Below are 15,529 nucleotides of genomic sequence, written 5' to 3'. Positions count from 1 at the left end.
ATCCATGTATCCATGGATCCGTAAAAAATCATGCGGATGTCTGAATGGAGCCTTACAGGGGGGGTGATCAATGACAGGGGGGTGATCAGGGAGTCTATATGGGTGATCACCCCCCTGTCATTGATCACCCCCCCCTGGTAAGGCTCCATTCAGACATTTTTTTTGGCACAAGTTAGCGGAAATTTTTTGTTTGTTTTTGTTTTTGTTTTTGTTTTTTCTTACAAAGTCTCATATTCCACTAACTTGTGTCAAAAAATAAAATCTCACATGAACTCACCATACCCCTCACGGAATCCAAATGCGTAAACATTTTTAGACATTTATATTCCAGACTTCTTCTCACGCTTTAGGGCCCCTAAAAAGCCAGGGCAGTATAAATACCCCACATGTGACCCCATTTCGGAAAGAAGACACCCCAAGGTATTCCGTGAGGGGCATATTGAGTCCATGAAAGATTGAAATTTTTGTCCTAAGTTAGCGGAAAGTGAGACTTTGTGAGAAAAAAAAAAAAAAAAAATCTATATCCGCTAACTTATGAAAAAAAAAAAAATTTCTAGGAACTCGCCAGGCCCCTCATTGAATACCTTGGGGTGTCTTCTTTCCAAAGTGGGGTCACATGTGGGGTATTTATACTGCCCTGGCTTTTTAGGGGCCCGAAAGTGTGAGAAGAAGTCTGGGATCCAAATGTCTAAAAATTCCCTCCTAAAAGGAATTTGGGCCCCTTTGCGCATCTAGGCTGCAAAAAAGTGTCACACATGTGGTATCGCCGTACTCAGGAGAAGTTGGGGAATGTGTTTTGGGGTGTCATTTTACATATACCCATGCTGGGTGAGAAAAATATCTTGGTCAAATGCCAACTTTGTATAAAAAAATGGGAAAAGTTGTCTTTTGCCAAGATATTTCTCTCACCCAGCATGGGTATATGTAAAATGACCCCCCAAAACACATTGCCCTACTTCTCCTGAGTACGGCGATACCAGATGTGTCACACTTTTTTGCAGCCAAGGTGGGCAAAGGGGCACCTTTCGGATTTCGCAGGCCATTTTTTACACATTTTGATTGCAAGGTACTTCTTACACATTTGGGCCCCTAAATTGCCAGGGCAGTATAACTACGCCACAAGTGACCCCATTTTGGAAAGAAGACACCCCAAGGTATTCCGTGGGGGGCACGGCGAGTTCCTAGAATTTTTTATTTTTTGTCACAATTTAGCGGAAAATGATGATTTTTCTTTTTTTTTTCTTTTTTCCTTACAAAGTCTCATATTCCACTAACTTGCGACAAAAAATAAAAAATTCTAGGAACTCGCCATGCCCCTCACGGAATACCTTGGGGTGTCTTCTTTCCAAAATGGGGTCACTTGTGGCGTAGTTATACTGCCCTGGCAATTTAGGGGTCCAAATGTGTGAGAAGAACTTTGCAATCAAAATGTGTAAAAAATGCCCTGCAAAATCCGAAAGGTGCACTTTGGAATATGTGCCCCTTTGCCCACCTTGGCAGCAAAAAAGTGTGACACATCTGGTATCGCCGTACTCAGGAGAAGTTGGGCAATGTGTTTTGGGGTGTCATTTTACATATACCCATGCTGGGTGAGAAAAATATCTTGGTCAAATGCCAACTTTGTATAAAAAAATGGGAAAAGTTGTCTTTTGCCAAGATATTTCTCTCACCCAGCATGGGTATATGTAAAATGACACCCCAAATCACATTCCCCAACTTCTCCTGAGTACGGCGATACCAGATGTGTGACACTTTTTTGATGCCAAGGTGGGCAAAGGGGCACATATTCCAAAGTGCACCTTTCGGATTTCACCGGTCATTTTTTACACATTTTGATTGCAAAGTACTTCTCACACATTTGGGCCCCTAAATTGCCAGGGCAGTATAACTACGCCACAAGTGACTCCATTTTGGAAAGAAGACACCCCAAGGTATTCCGTGAGGGGCATGGCGAGTTCCTAGAATTTTTTATTTTTTGTCGCAAGTTAGTGGAATATGAGACTTTGTAAGGAAAAAAGAGAAAAAAAAAATCATCATTTTCCGCTAACTTGTGATAAAAAATTCTAGGAACTCGCCATGCCCCTCACGGAATACCTTGGGGTGTCTTCTTTCCAAAATGGGGTCACTTGTGGCGTAGTTATACTGCCCTGGCAATTTAGGGGCCCAAATGTGTGAGAAGTACCTTGCAATCAAAATGTGTAAAAAATGGCCTGCAAAATCCGAAAGGTGCACTTTGGAATATGTGCCCCTTTGCCCACCTTGGCATCAAAAAAGTGTCACACATCTGGTATCGCCGTACTCAGGAGAAGTTGGGGAATGTGATTTGGGGTGTCATTTTACATATACCCATGCTGGGTGAGAGAAATATCTTGGCAAAAGACAACTTTTCCCATTTTTTTTTATACAAAGTTGGCATTTGACCAAGATATTTTTCTCACCCAGCATGGGTATATGTAAAATGACACCCCAAAACACATTCCCCAACTTCTCCTGAGTACGGCGATACCAGATGTGTCACACTTTTTTGCTGCCAAGGTGGGCAAAGGGGCGCATATTCCAAAGTGCACCTTTTGGATTTCACCGGTCATTTTTTACACATTTTGATTGCAAAGTTCTTCTCACACATTTGGGCCCCTAAATTGCCAGGGCAGTATAACTACCCCACAAGTGACCCCATTTTGGAAAGAAGACACCCCAAGGTATTCTGTGAGGGGCATGGCGAGTTCCTAGGATTTTTTTTTTTTTGTCGCAAGTTAGTGGAATATGAGACTTTGTAAGGAAAAAAAAAACAAAAAAAAAACCATCATCATTTTCCGCTAACTTGTGACAAAAAATAAAAAGTTCTATGAACTCACTATGCCCATCAGCGAATACCTTAGGGTGTCTACTTTCCGAAATGGGGTCATTTGTGGGGTTTTTCTACTGTTTGGGCATTGTAGAACCTCAGGAAACATGACAGGTGCTCAGAAAGTCAGAGCTGTTTCAAAAAGCGGAAATTCACATTTTTGTACCATAGTTTGTAAACGCTATAACTTTTACCCAAACCATTTTTTTTTTTCCCAAACATTTTTTTTTTATCAAAGACATGTAGAACAATAAATTTGGCGAAAAATTTATATATGGATGTCGTTTTTTTTGCAAAATTTTACAGCTGAAAGTGAAAAATGTCATTTTTTTGCAAAAAAATCGTTACATTTTGATTAATAACAAAAAAAGTAAAAATGCCAGCAGCAATGAAATACCACCAAATGAAAGCTCCATTAGTGAGAAGAAAAGGAGGTCAAATTTGGGTGGTAAGTTGCATGACCGAGCGATAAACGGTGAAAGTAGTGTAGTGCCGAAGTGTAAAAAGTGCTCTGGTCATGAAGGGGGTTTCACCTAGCGGGGCTGAAGTGGTTAAAGAGCCCGGGTTTCAGACAATGATGACCTATTCAGAGGATAGGTAATCAGTAATCATCATCTTGGAAAACCATTTTAAACAGTCACTGAACTCTGAAAAAACGTTTTATATCTAATAGCGACATTTCAACGGCTTTGATCATTGGGTCTGAATGCTGAGATTCCCAGTGATCCTCTAGAACAAGGAGAGAGAAGTACTCGCATAACGCGCTCTCTCTCATCTTTGCAGGAGACGGGCCTGAAGACTTTGTATTGACCCTGTTGTCTGCAATGTGGAGAGCGTGCACCATATTGGCACCGCTTTGTCCTTGTTCTAGCGATCAGTGAGTGTATCAGCAATCGGACCCTGCCATTCAAAGTTTTGATAGATCCCTATATCGAAAGGTTTTTATTCAAAGTTCAGTGACACTAATATTTTTAAAAGTTGTATGGATTTGTCTTCAGAAATAGTACTGCCTCCTTCTTGGATGACTCAAATCAGATCTACTTATCGCTGTTTATTGATAAATCGGGGCCTTGGCTTGATAGAGCGTGACCTATTTATATGATTAAAATTTTGTAAGTCCCTAGGAATATGCAACACATTCTCCATTTAATAGATATAATTTATACAATATCTAAAGGGAGTCTGTCACCTCTATATGGCCATATACAGTGCTTACATTGCCCTATAGCACACCTATACATGAATGTAATTTTGTTTTTGTCTTTACACTTGCAGAAGCTGGAAAAACTAACTTTGATATGCAAATGAGCACTCGCATGTGCCCAGGGGCGGCGTTCACTGTGTTGGTGCCCAGGCTGCTCTGCCTTTTTTCATTGTTCCCTGCCCCTGCTCTGCCTTTTTTCATTGTTCCCCCGCCCCAGCCTCTGCATATGCCCGCCTTCCTATTCCCTTGCGTCATCCTTCGGTCCGGCCGAGATCCCGCGCCTGCGCATGCCCTCCGGGCCAGGCATGCTCACTGCGATGCCCATTGTTGGCACGACATCGCTTTAACTACTGCACATGCTCCGGCGAACGGCGCAAAACCAGCGGCAATGTGGCGTTTGCCGGCGCAAGCGCAGTAGTTAAAGCAATGCAGTGCCCACAATGGGCATCACAGTGCGCATGCTCCGGCCCGGCAAGGCAGTGCACAGTTGCGGGATCTCGGCCAGACCGAAAGATGACGCAAGGGAATAGGAGGGCGGGCATATGCAGAGGCTGGGGCGGGGGAACAATGAAAAAAGGCAGAGCAGCCTGGGCACCAACACAGTCAACGCCGCCCCTGGGCACTTGCGAGTGCTCATTTGCATATCAATCAAAGTTCGTTTTTCCAGCTTCTGCAAGTGTAAAGACAAAGGTACCGTTACATTCATGTATAGGTGTGCGATAGGACAATGTAAGCACTATATATGGCCATATGGAGGTGACAGACTCCCTTTAATATATAACATTTCATCTGACTCCACCCACAACTAACTCTGTCTCCCCAGCCCTGTGGTAATGCTCTGTTTCACCTGTGGTGGCGCTACAGGGGAGTAGAACACACTACCATGTTCTCCAGAGATCACAGCGGATTATTGGGAAGCACATTTTAAGAGGGATTATCCAAACATTTTGCTTCTACCTCCTGGGCACATGACTTACTTTTAATTAGTTTGGATGCCAAATTAGGCTACTTTCACATCTGCATTTTTGCCTGATCTGGCAGGGATCAGCAAAAACACTTCCGGTAGGATAATACAACCGGCTGCATCTGTTCTGAATGGATCCGGTTGTATTATCTCTAAAATGGCTTTTATGAATGGCACTAAAACCAATGTAAGTCGATGGGCGCCGAATCCGTCTTCTTTTGTGTCTGAGAAAACAGATCCAGCACCATTGACTTACATTACGTTTCGTGCCAAAGAGAAAAACGCTGCTTGCAGCATTTTTCTGTGCAGCATGGGATCGCAACCAAACTGAACACATTCTGGTTCATTCCATTCAGTTCAGTTTTGTCCCCATTGACAATGAATGGGGACAAAACTGAAGCGCAGGGATGGGATTCAAATTTTTTACAACAGGTTCCCTACTCAACGGTGGACACGTGGCGTCACGACACATATTTACATAGACATACACCATATACAGTTGTGTTCAAAATAATAGCGGTCAGACATCACTAACCTGATCAATCACTATTTTTGGTAGAAATGATATTTCTACATGGCAAATAATTTACTAGCAGGTGTATTAAAGACCCAACAGTCATGACATGCATTCTCTAGAATTCAATCACTTATTGAAAGGGGCATGTTCAAAATAATAGCAGTGTGGACTTCAATGAGTGAGGTCATTCTTTGAAAAACAGGTGGCAATTATTGCCCTTATTTAAGGAAGGAAGGCAGCAAATATGGTACATGCTGGTTACAGTGCATTTCTCTCTGAAATCCTGAGGAAAAAGGGTCGTTCCAGACATTGTTCAGAAGAACAGCGTACCTTGATTAAAAAGTTGATTGGAGAGGGGAAAGCATATAAAGAAGTGCAGAAAATGATCGGCTGCTCAGCTAAAATGATTGCAAATGCTTTAAAATGGCAACCAAAACCTGAAACACGTGGAAGAAAGCTAAAAACTACCATTCAAATGGATAGAAGAATAGCCAAAATGGCAAGGACTCAGCCAACAATCAGCTCCAGGAAGATCAAAGAAGATGCCTATGTGAAGCCAAGCTGTCTGCAAGAAGCCCCCGCAAAGTCCCACAAGAGCACATTGACTGGCCTAAAGGGACATTTTGTCGACTGATGAAAGTAAGATTCTTCTTTTTGGGTCTAGTGGCCGCAGACAGTTTGTCAGACGACCCCCCAAACACTGAATTCAAGCCACAGTGCACTGTGAAGACAGTGAAGCATGGTGGCACCAGCATCATGATCTGGGGATGTTTCTCCTACTACGGTGTTGGGCCTATTTATCTCATACCAGGGATCAGTTTAAATACATCAGAATACTTGAAGAGGTCATGCTGCCTTATGCTAAAGAGGAAATGCCCTTGAAATGAGTGTTCCAAATAGACAACGACCCCAAACACACCAGTAAACGTGCAACGTCTTGGTTCCAGACCAACAAGATTGACGTTATGGAGCGGCCAGCCCAATCCCCGGATCTTAATTCAATAGAAAACTTGTGGGGTGACATAAAAAATGCAGTTTCTGAGGCAAAACCAAGAAATAGAGAAGAACTGTGGAATGTAGTCCAATCATCCTGGGCTGGAATATCTACCTGTTCACAGGGGCCAGACGTTGGTTGACTCCGAGCAACACAGATGTCCAGCAGTTCTCAGAAACAGTGGTTATACAACTAAATATTAGTGAAGTGATTCAAAGGAAAGCAGAATCTTCAAACATTTTTCAGTTTATATAGTGAATGTTTGAGTTTGTAAAGAAGAATACAAACACTGCTATTTTTTTGAACAGTCTAATATTCACTTTTCTTAATTTTTTTTTTTTTTAGAGGAACAACACAAATTTTATATTTTTCTTCATGTTTTGATTTGGAATCTAATGTGTAGTGTTCCCAATGCATCTGTGTGTATGGAAATAAAAGCTTTTAGAAGGATTTTGAGCTTTCTTTACAGAAGTTCGGGTTTGGGTTAGGTGTTGTGTAGATTGCTATTATTTTCCCTTATAACCATGTTATAAGGGAAAATAATACATTCTGAATACAGAATGCTTAGTAAAATAGAGATGGAGGGGTTAAAAAAATTATTATTTTTAACTCCCCTTAATCCAATTGTTTGTGCAGCGCGGCTTCTCTTCTTTCTTTTTTCAGGACCTGGGTAAAGGACCTTTGATGACATCACTGTGCTCATCACATGGCCCATCACATGTTCCATCACCATGGTGATGGAACATGTGATGGGCATAGTGATGTCACCACAGACTCTTTTCCTCCTGCACAGCAAAGAAGAAAGAAGGGAAGCTGGGCTGCGTAAACAAGTAGATTAAGGGGAGTTAAATTATTTTTATTTATTTTAACCCCTCCAGCGCTATTTTACTAAGCATTCTGTATTAAGAATGCTGATATTTTCCCTTTTATAACCATGTTTATAAGGGAAAATAAGAATGATCGGGTCTCCATCCCGATCATCTCCTAGCAACCATGCGTGAAAATCGCACCGCATCCGCACTTGCTTGCAGATGCTTGAAATTTTCACGCATCCCCATTCACTTCTATGGGGCCTATGTTGCGTGGAAAACGCACGAAATAAAGCATTCTGCACAGAAATGAATGGGTCCGGTTATAGTGCGAGTGCAATGCGTTCACCTCACGCATTGCACCCGCGCGGAAATCTCGCCCATGTGAAAAGGGCCTTATTATTCATAAGCAGAAGGTCAGAAGAAAGCGTACAAACATGCTAATCTCTTCTATTCTCTTACATTTCTTAACTTTTCTAATCTTTCACAGAGAGTATCCGAAAAAAAGCAAATGCTGACGATCCTTCACCAAAGACTTGTGCGGTCATGTAACCATCGGACGGGAATGACTCCACCACCGGTGTCGCAGGCCGACCACTGCAGACTACACTGCAGTTTGGTCTACAGCACTATTGCATCAAGGGCTGATTCTAAATCCAAATACAATTCCTGCTGTGCCATTCAGAAATCCAAACTCCTCTTTCAGGTGTACCTACGGGTAGCGAGTGCCAGCTCTGCTCAGTATAGGGCACCACTCTGTATAGTGACAACGCTGCAGGCCATTTTCTTCATATAATTATGCATAGCACATCACTGGTGCAATATGGGGGCCGAAGTGAATGCCCTCGCCAAGCTCAGATTTTGTAGTTACATTTTGTATGCATAGGGTGAATGAAGTGTTTTTTTTTTTTTTTTGTTTGTTTTTTTTGTTTGTTTTTTAACTTAAAGCACATTCGTATGAATGAGTCCAGTAGACAGATTTTCTATGTGCCTGAAAGGCAAGTGTAAAATCATGGGCAGGTCAACTGCATCCTATTTGTGTACACTTCTGGTATATTTAAGGGTCTTTGTAATAACTGTTCTTTATAACCTTTTTTTAGAGAATCTTAAAACTAAATCATTTTATAGGAGGCATTAAAGCATTTTAGTATTGTCAGAGGACCTGGTGAAGAACAATCGGAAACATTACAAACCTTTTACCTTCTAAAAGGTAGAGATATATGTAACATCCTATTTTATATTGGGTTGATAGCACTGAATGGAGGTGGAAAATGTATAAGGGTATTTGTTTTCTTCATTTGCGTTCATTCCAGTAATGTTAAAGTAAATCTCCGTCTCTTATCACCATTGTAATTTTGCGCTGATTAATTGCATTAAGGGGCCGGTCATGTTTTCAAAGAGTTCCATTTATAGCCACCACTCCACTGATTCTTGGCCTTTTTTTTAGCCCAACCAATAGAGTAGACCGCCACTGTTTTCATCAGTCCCATAGAAATAATGGCGCAGTGGTCACGCATGCACAGTACAGAGGGGACTTGGGGATCTCTTTTCTTGTGATCATTGGGGGTCTGAGTGGTAAGGTGCCCAGCGATCAGTTATTCCCTATCCTGTGGATAGGAAGTAATAAAAAAAAAAAAAAAACTTTTGAAGGTATTGCATATTGCTTTTTAGGCCACAGTTTAATGGACATATTATGGCCACAAGACCCAGTTTTATTGAAATAACAGTCCTTGAGGAAGTCGGTGTTTCTCAACCTGCAGCACACATGAGGGGGTACAAGAAACTGCCGTAGGACCCAGCAGTGTATCATTGCTGGTTGCTAGGGCCTCTCGATATTCAGCTGTATCATAGTCTTTAGAATGGTGATACAGTTGAATGCTGTGATGGGACACTGATGTCTCCCTGGCCCGCCGCTCACTCTCATAGGCTACAGACAATGGGACATCTATCAGAGACGGGACATCCTCACCATAGTGCCGCCTGAACTGGGCTGCAGGCAGATCAGGACACAGGCCTATTGCAGACAGCAGCATGGAGGGTAAGCATTTATTTTTGAGGTTTTCTTCTGCAACATGAGGTTAGGCCACTATAGGAGGGGGAGGTCATTATAACTTTGGGGGTGGGTGCTATAAGGAGGCATTGATATCTACTACTAGGCACTGTAAGGGGTAATTGGCACTACTGTAACCACTATAAGGGGACATTTTTTTTCCTACCGGCTCCCATAAGGGGGCATTAGTACTGCTGGAGGTGGACTATAAGGGGGAATTTTTTTTTTTCTACTGCCAGCTGTGGACTATAAGGGGGCATAGTACTAAGGGAACTATAAAGGGGGCTTTTTTCTACTGGCACATTTTATGGGTGCTTTATTACAACTGGGGGCACTATAGGCAGACATTATTCCTTTTGGGGCATACTGTGGTGGGTGTCATTACTTCTGCAGTGCATTACTTCTACTGGGGCACTCTAAAGGGCATATTTATTACTACTGGGTAATATGGTTGGCTTTATTACTACCGGAGCACTATAGGGGGCATTATGGTGGGCTTTTTTTTCCCTACTGGTGCACTGTGGGGAAAATAATTACTAGTATGGGCATTATAATTATTATTTCTGCAGCACAAGGGAGGACATTTACTATTGAGGCGCTGTTACTACTAAGGGCACTCTGGGAGAGAATTATTACTATTAGTTTGACTTTCAGGAGAACTATTTTCTGTGTGTAGTTATTTTGGAGGCCATCGTGTGGCAATAATTCTTGAAGGAGGCACGGTCTGTGTGGTACTAATGTTTTCAGGGAGACTGTTAGGGGTGGCAGGATGATGGAAAAGTAGGAATCGAAGATGTCTGTGTGAGAATCTGCAAAGGGGAGACATGGCTGAAAAAAGTCGTCATGCGGTCTGGTCCAAATGGAAAAGATGAGGAAAAAGAACCTCTACAGCAGAGGCGACATCGCTGGATGTGGGGAATGTGGGATTGCATCCTCCTGTAAGTTTGGTAGTGCTAAATGTAACTTAAATAGTAATAGTTATCCATCATGGGTCCATTAATTTGGTGTTGTCATTTTGACAGAAAGCTTAGAGAATGCTATGCTATTCTTTCTGTCAAATCTGAAGGAACTGCTGAGCGAGACTTAGAACAGGGCTTAAACTGCGGAATGAGAATAGTCCGATTTGGTTAAAATTGATCACCGTTTGCTTCCTTGGGGGAACTCTGCTAGAACATCCTATGACTAGGGGGTACTTGGCATGAAAAAGTTGAGAACCACTGCTCTAAGTTCTGTGCATTAGATCCATGGGTGCCTGGGTCTAGTGGGTCATATGAATGTCTGGGTACGGCCACACGTTCAAGTTTCTTGATGCAGTTCTGAAAGCCAAAATTAGGAGTGGATCATAAAAGGAGGGAAAGTATTAAGGACAGATGCAACTTCTCCACTAAATTCACTCCTGGTTTTGGCTTCCAAAACTGCACCATGAAACCCGAACTTGTGACTGCACCCTAATAGATGCTTCCCCTAAGTTAAATATTAAAAAACACACTCATATACGGTATCTGTGTAAATAATTAAAAGGGTTTTCTGGGATTTTAATATTGATCACCTATCCTCGGGATAGGTAATCAGTATCAGATTGGCATGGGTCTGACACCCAGAGCCCCCCCACGATCAGCTGGTTGAAGAGAAGGCCGACCTCTGTGCGACCGCTGGCTTCCAGTCATTGTTTACCTGCTCGCTGTCGACAGTGCAACATTGAGCTGGTGTAACTGCAAGCCGTCCTATTCACTTCTATGGGACGACTCTTTCCGATTCAAGTGTATACTACAGAGCCGTCCCATAGAAGTCTATGGGATGGCTTGTAGTTACATCTGCTCACCACTGCGCTGTCAACGGCCAGCAGGTAAACAATGAAAGGAAGGCTGAGCTCGCACGGGGGGCAGCCTTCTCTTCAACCAGCTGATCGGCGAGGGTGCCGTGTGTTGGACCTCCTCCGATCTGATATTGATGACCTGTCCTCAGGATAGGTCATCAATATTAAAATCCTGGAAAACCCCTTTTCATTTTACTTGAACTCAATAGGCCATCATCACCAACGTACAGTACAGACCAAAAGTTTGGACACACCTTCTCATTCAAAGAGTTTTCTTTATTTTCATGACTATGAAAATTGTAGATTCACATTGAAGGCATCAAAACTATGAATTAACACATGTGGAATTATATACATAACAAAAAAGTGTAAAACAACTGAAAATATGTCATATTCTAGGTTCTTCAAAGTAGCCACCTTTTTGCTTTGATTACTGCTTTGCACACTCTTGGCATTCTCTTGATGAGCTTCAAGAGGTAGTCACCTGAAATGGTCTTCCAACAGTCTTGAAGGAGTTCCCAGAGATGCTTAGCACTTGTTGGCCCTTTTGCCTTCACTCTGCGGTCCAGCTCACCCCAAACCATCTCGACTGGGTTCAGGTCCGGTGACTGTGGAGGCCAGGTCATCTGGCGCAGCACCCCATCACTCTCCTTCATGGTCAAATAGCCCTTACACAGCCTGGAGGTGTGTTTGGGGTCATTGTCCTGTTGAAAAATAAATGATGGTCCAACTAAACGCAAACCGGATGGAATAGCATGCCGCTGCAAGATGCTGTGGTAGCCATGCTGGTTCAGTATGCCTTCAATTTTGAATAAATCCCCAACAGTGTCACCAGCAAAGCACCCCCACACCATTACACCTCCTCCTCCATGCTTCACGGTGGGAATCAGGCATGTAGAGTCCATCCGTTCACCTTTTCTGCGTCGCACAAAGACACAGTGGTTGGAACCAAAGATCTCAAATTTGGACTCATCAGACCAAAGCACAGATTTCCACTGGTCTAATGTCCATTCCTTGTGTTCTTTAGCCCAAACAAGTCTCTTCTGCTTGTTGCCTGTCCTTAGCAGTGGTTTCCTAGCAGATATTCTACCATGAAGGCCTGATTCACAGTCTCCTCTTAACAGTTGTTCTAGAGATGTGTCTGCTGCTAGAACTCTGTGTGGCATTAACATGGCCTCTAATCTGAGCTGCTGTTAACCTGCGATTTCTGAGGCTGGTGACTCGGATGAACTTATCCTCCGCAGCAGAGGTGGCTCTTGGTCTTCCTTTCCTGGGGCGGTCCGCATGTGAGCCAGTTTCTTTGTAGCGCTTGATGGTTTTTGTGACTGCACTTGGGGACACTTTCAAAGTTTTCCAAATTTTTCGAACTGACTGACCTTCATTTCTTAAAGTAATGATGGCCACTCGTTTTTCTTTACTTAGCTGCTTTTTTCTTGCCATAATACAAATTCTAACAGTCTTTTCAGTAGGACTATCAGCTGTGTATCCACCTGACTTCTCCACAACGCAACTGATGGTCCCAACCCCATTTATAAGGCAAGAAATCCCACTTATTAAACCTGACAGGGCACACCTGTGAAGTGAAAACCGTTTCAGGTGACGACTACCTCTTGAAGCTCATCAAGAGAATGCCAAGAGTGTGCAAAGCAGTAATCAAAGCAAAAGGTGGCTACTTTGAAGAACCTAGAATATGACATATTTTCAGTTGTTTCACACTTTTTTGTTGTGTATATAATTGCACATGTGTTAATTCATAGTTTTGATGCCTTCAGTGTGAATCTACAATTTTCATAGTCATGAAAATAAAGAAAACTTTGAATGAGGTGGTGTCCAAACTTTTGGTCTGTACTGTAAATCACCTCATAAATGTTAAGGACTTATGCACACGAGCGTTTGTTTTTTCCGTAGGGGGGGGGGGTGTTGACCATATGCAGAGCCATTAATTTCAAAGGGTCCGCAAAAAATACCCGGAAGTTACTCTGTGAGCATTCCGTTTCCGTATGTCCGTTCCCCAAAATAACATGTCCTATTATTGTCTGCATTACAGACAAGGATAGGACTGTTCTTTTAGGGGCCAGCTGTTCAGTTTTTTGCGGACCGCAAAATACATACGGTCGTGTGCATGAGCCCTAAAACTGTAGTCTTATACTGGCCCAAGTGATGCTCTAAATGTATGTAAATTGGACCATATTTGACCACCAATAATGTATTTGGTAAGATGTAATATAGAAGACAGTGTAGGGAATATGAAAAAGTCTAAACCAGGGATTGGCAACCTTCGGCACTCCAGCTGCTGTGTAACTACAACTCCCAGCATGCATACTTTGCTGTAGTCTCTGAAGTGCCGGCGGTTGCTGATCCCTGTAGAATTTACTCTATTTTATTCTTATTTTATAACTAGTTATCATCAAAAACTTTACTTTTTGTTCTGTCTATTGATCATATTGTCAAAAATTCATTATGTGCTCCAGCATAAAGTGAAGTGTCTTACTCTCCATCCTGTGTACCTATAACTTTGAGTTGTTGAAACTCACTGACTTTTTGGAAGTATACAACACATTGACTCCATAGTTTACAGAAATTTATATTTTAAAAAAATAAAATAAAAATTGTAACAGGAGTACAGACTGCCTTGACTAATACTGAGCCTTAATGGCCAGATGTTACTAAATCAAATGGTGCTTTGATGGAGCCTCCTGACTCTGTGCTGACACTATGCAAATACTTCAGAAGCACAGCGCAGTGGACTCTGCCAAAAAATTTCCTCCAGGACATGCATTTTATAGATTTTATTTGTGTCATCAGGTAAATGTTTGAAATTCTAGATGTAAAATCATTACATGAAATTCATGCCTCAGAGATATTTGCAGCTGCATATGGTTTCCAGTAGTATGAGGTCTTGTATTGCATTTATTTATCCAGCTTTTGTGCTCCATGTTTTATTGTAAACCGGCCATAAACTTTCAGTACCGTAGAGGCAGCCCGTGGTGATTTGTTTCACCTCGTATATCAAAAGGCGCACGCCACTTTAAAGTGTGACTTGATTATCTGCCTATTTCTCTCTCTTTGCGACATTTTAGCGCCAATAGCACTAACGTGAGTTTTTTTTAAACTGTAATGCGCCATTTTAGCCACCCCTGCCAGACCACGCTTGCGACATTTGAAATATATTTGTGGCATTTCCAGTGGTAAATTGCGCCTTTTATCAGTGATGGCCAGTTTGCAGTGTTCGCCGACGAACACATGCGATCTGCCATCTTTATTCCCAAGCCCGGCGATGCAGAGGTAAGTCCTTACCTGCACCGCGAGCCGCTCTGAAACACATGCAGTCACCGGGAGCAGGCGGTTCCGAGAAGAGCCCGATGAAGGCTGTTTTTGGAACTGCCTGCTCCCGGTGACCGCATGTGTTTCGGAGCGGCTCGCGGCGCAGGTAAGGACTTACCTCTGCATCGCCGGGCTTGGGAATAAAGATGGCAGATCGCATGTGTTCATCGGCGAACACTGCAAACTGGCCATCACTACCTTTTATCTCAGACTCAGAACTTTTTTGTTGTTGAATGTTTTGTGTAGCTCATTTATATTGGATAAAAATAAATGCATCGTGTTTTAATACTTATCACTTGTTCCCATGACGAGTTGGTTTTTCTTTTCATAAATATGACTATTTGACAAAAAGTCACATCTTTGTCATAAATGTGACTTTTTACACGAAACACCACCAGATAAGCTGGATTAATTGTCTACAACAATTTGAGCCACTTCTGTCGATAAGAGGCGTAATATGCGCCAATTTGATAGCCCCACCCACTTTGACATTTAGAACTAATTTCTGGTGTGATCAATTCTTCATGGCGAAAATTCTGGATAAAACATTTGATATATCTGGTGCAAATCAAACATCTATTCTTTTTGACACATTATATAATTCTGGCACAATATGCTTAGTAAATGTCCCCCATTGAGTATTTTATATAGACCTAAATTAACCTGCCGTGTGGATTTAAAAATCTGCAACTTGTGAATCGATTGTTTGCACTATTCTGCACCTTTATGTATATTTGTTTTCCCCATAGACTGCAATGGAGTTGTTAACAAACAGAAAATCTACAGCAAGAAACATAAATTACCCACCAAAACCACGATAAATAATGTGCAGGTTTTTTAATGCGATTTTGAAGCAGATTTATTTAGTATTTTCTGCACACAGCAGCAATGTATGCAGGAAGACTTAGATGGCAGATTCTGTAAGGTGTTATTGCAAATTCAGGGGCTCATGCACATGACCGTAATGTATTTTGCAGTCCGCAAAAAATACAGATGACGTCCGTGT

At 42.2% G+C, this 15,529-nt stretch overlaps 1 protein-coding gene across 2 annotated transcripts in view; it reads left to right on the top strand.

The window, feature by feature from the left end:
• ANKDD1A (ankyrin repeat and death domain containing 1A) overlaps positions 1-10,953 on the top strand; it is a 78,179-nt gene extending 67,226 nt beyond the window's left edge. For both annotated transcript variants that reach the window (XM_044283176.1, XM_044283177.1), the window contains one exon: positions 7,824-10,953. In XM_044283176.1, the coding sequence (XP_044139111.1) occupies positions 7,824-7,885 (62 nt within the window). In that variant the 3' untranslated portion in view covers positions 7,886-10,953. The remainder of the gene's footprint in view (positions 1-7,823) is intronic.
• The last annotated feature ends 4,576 nt before the right edge of the window (positions 10,954-15,529 follow it).

Source organism: Bufo gargarizans, chromosome 2 (assembly GCF_014858855.1).
Source record: "Bufo gargarizans isolate SCDJY-AF-19 chromosome 2, ASM1485885v1, whole genome shotgun sequence".
NCBI classification, from domain to species: domain Eukaryota; kingdom Metazoa; phylum Chordata; class Amphibia; order Anura; family Bufonidae; genus Bufo; species Bufo gargarizans.
This window is presented reverse-complemented; position numbering and strand designations above follow the sequence as displayed.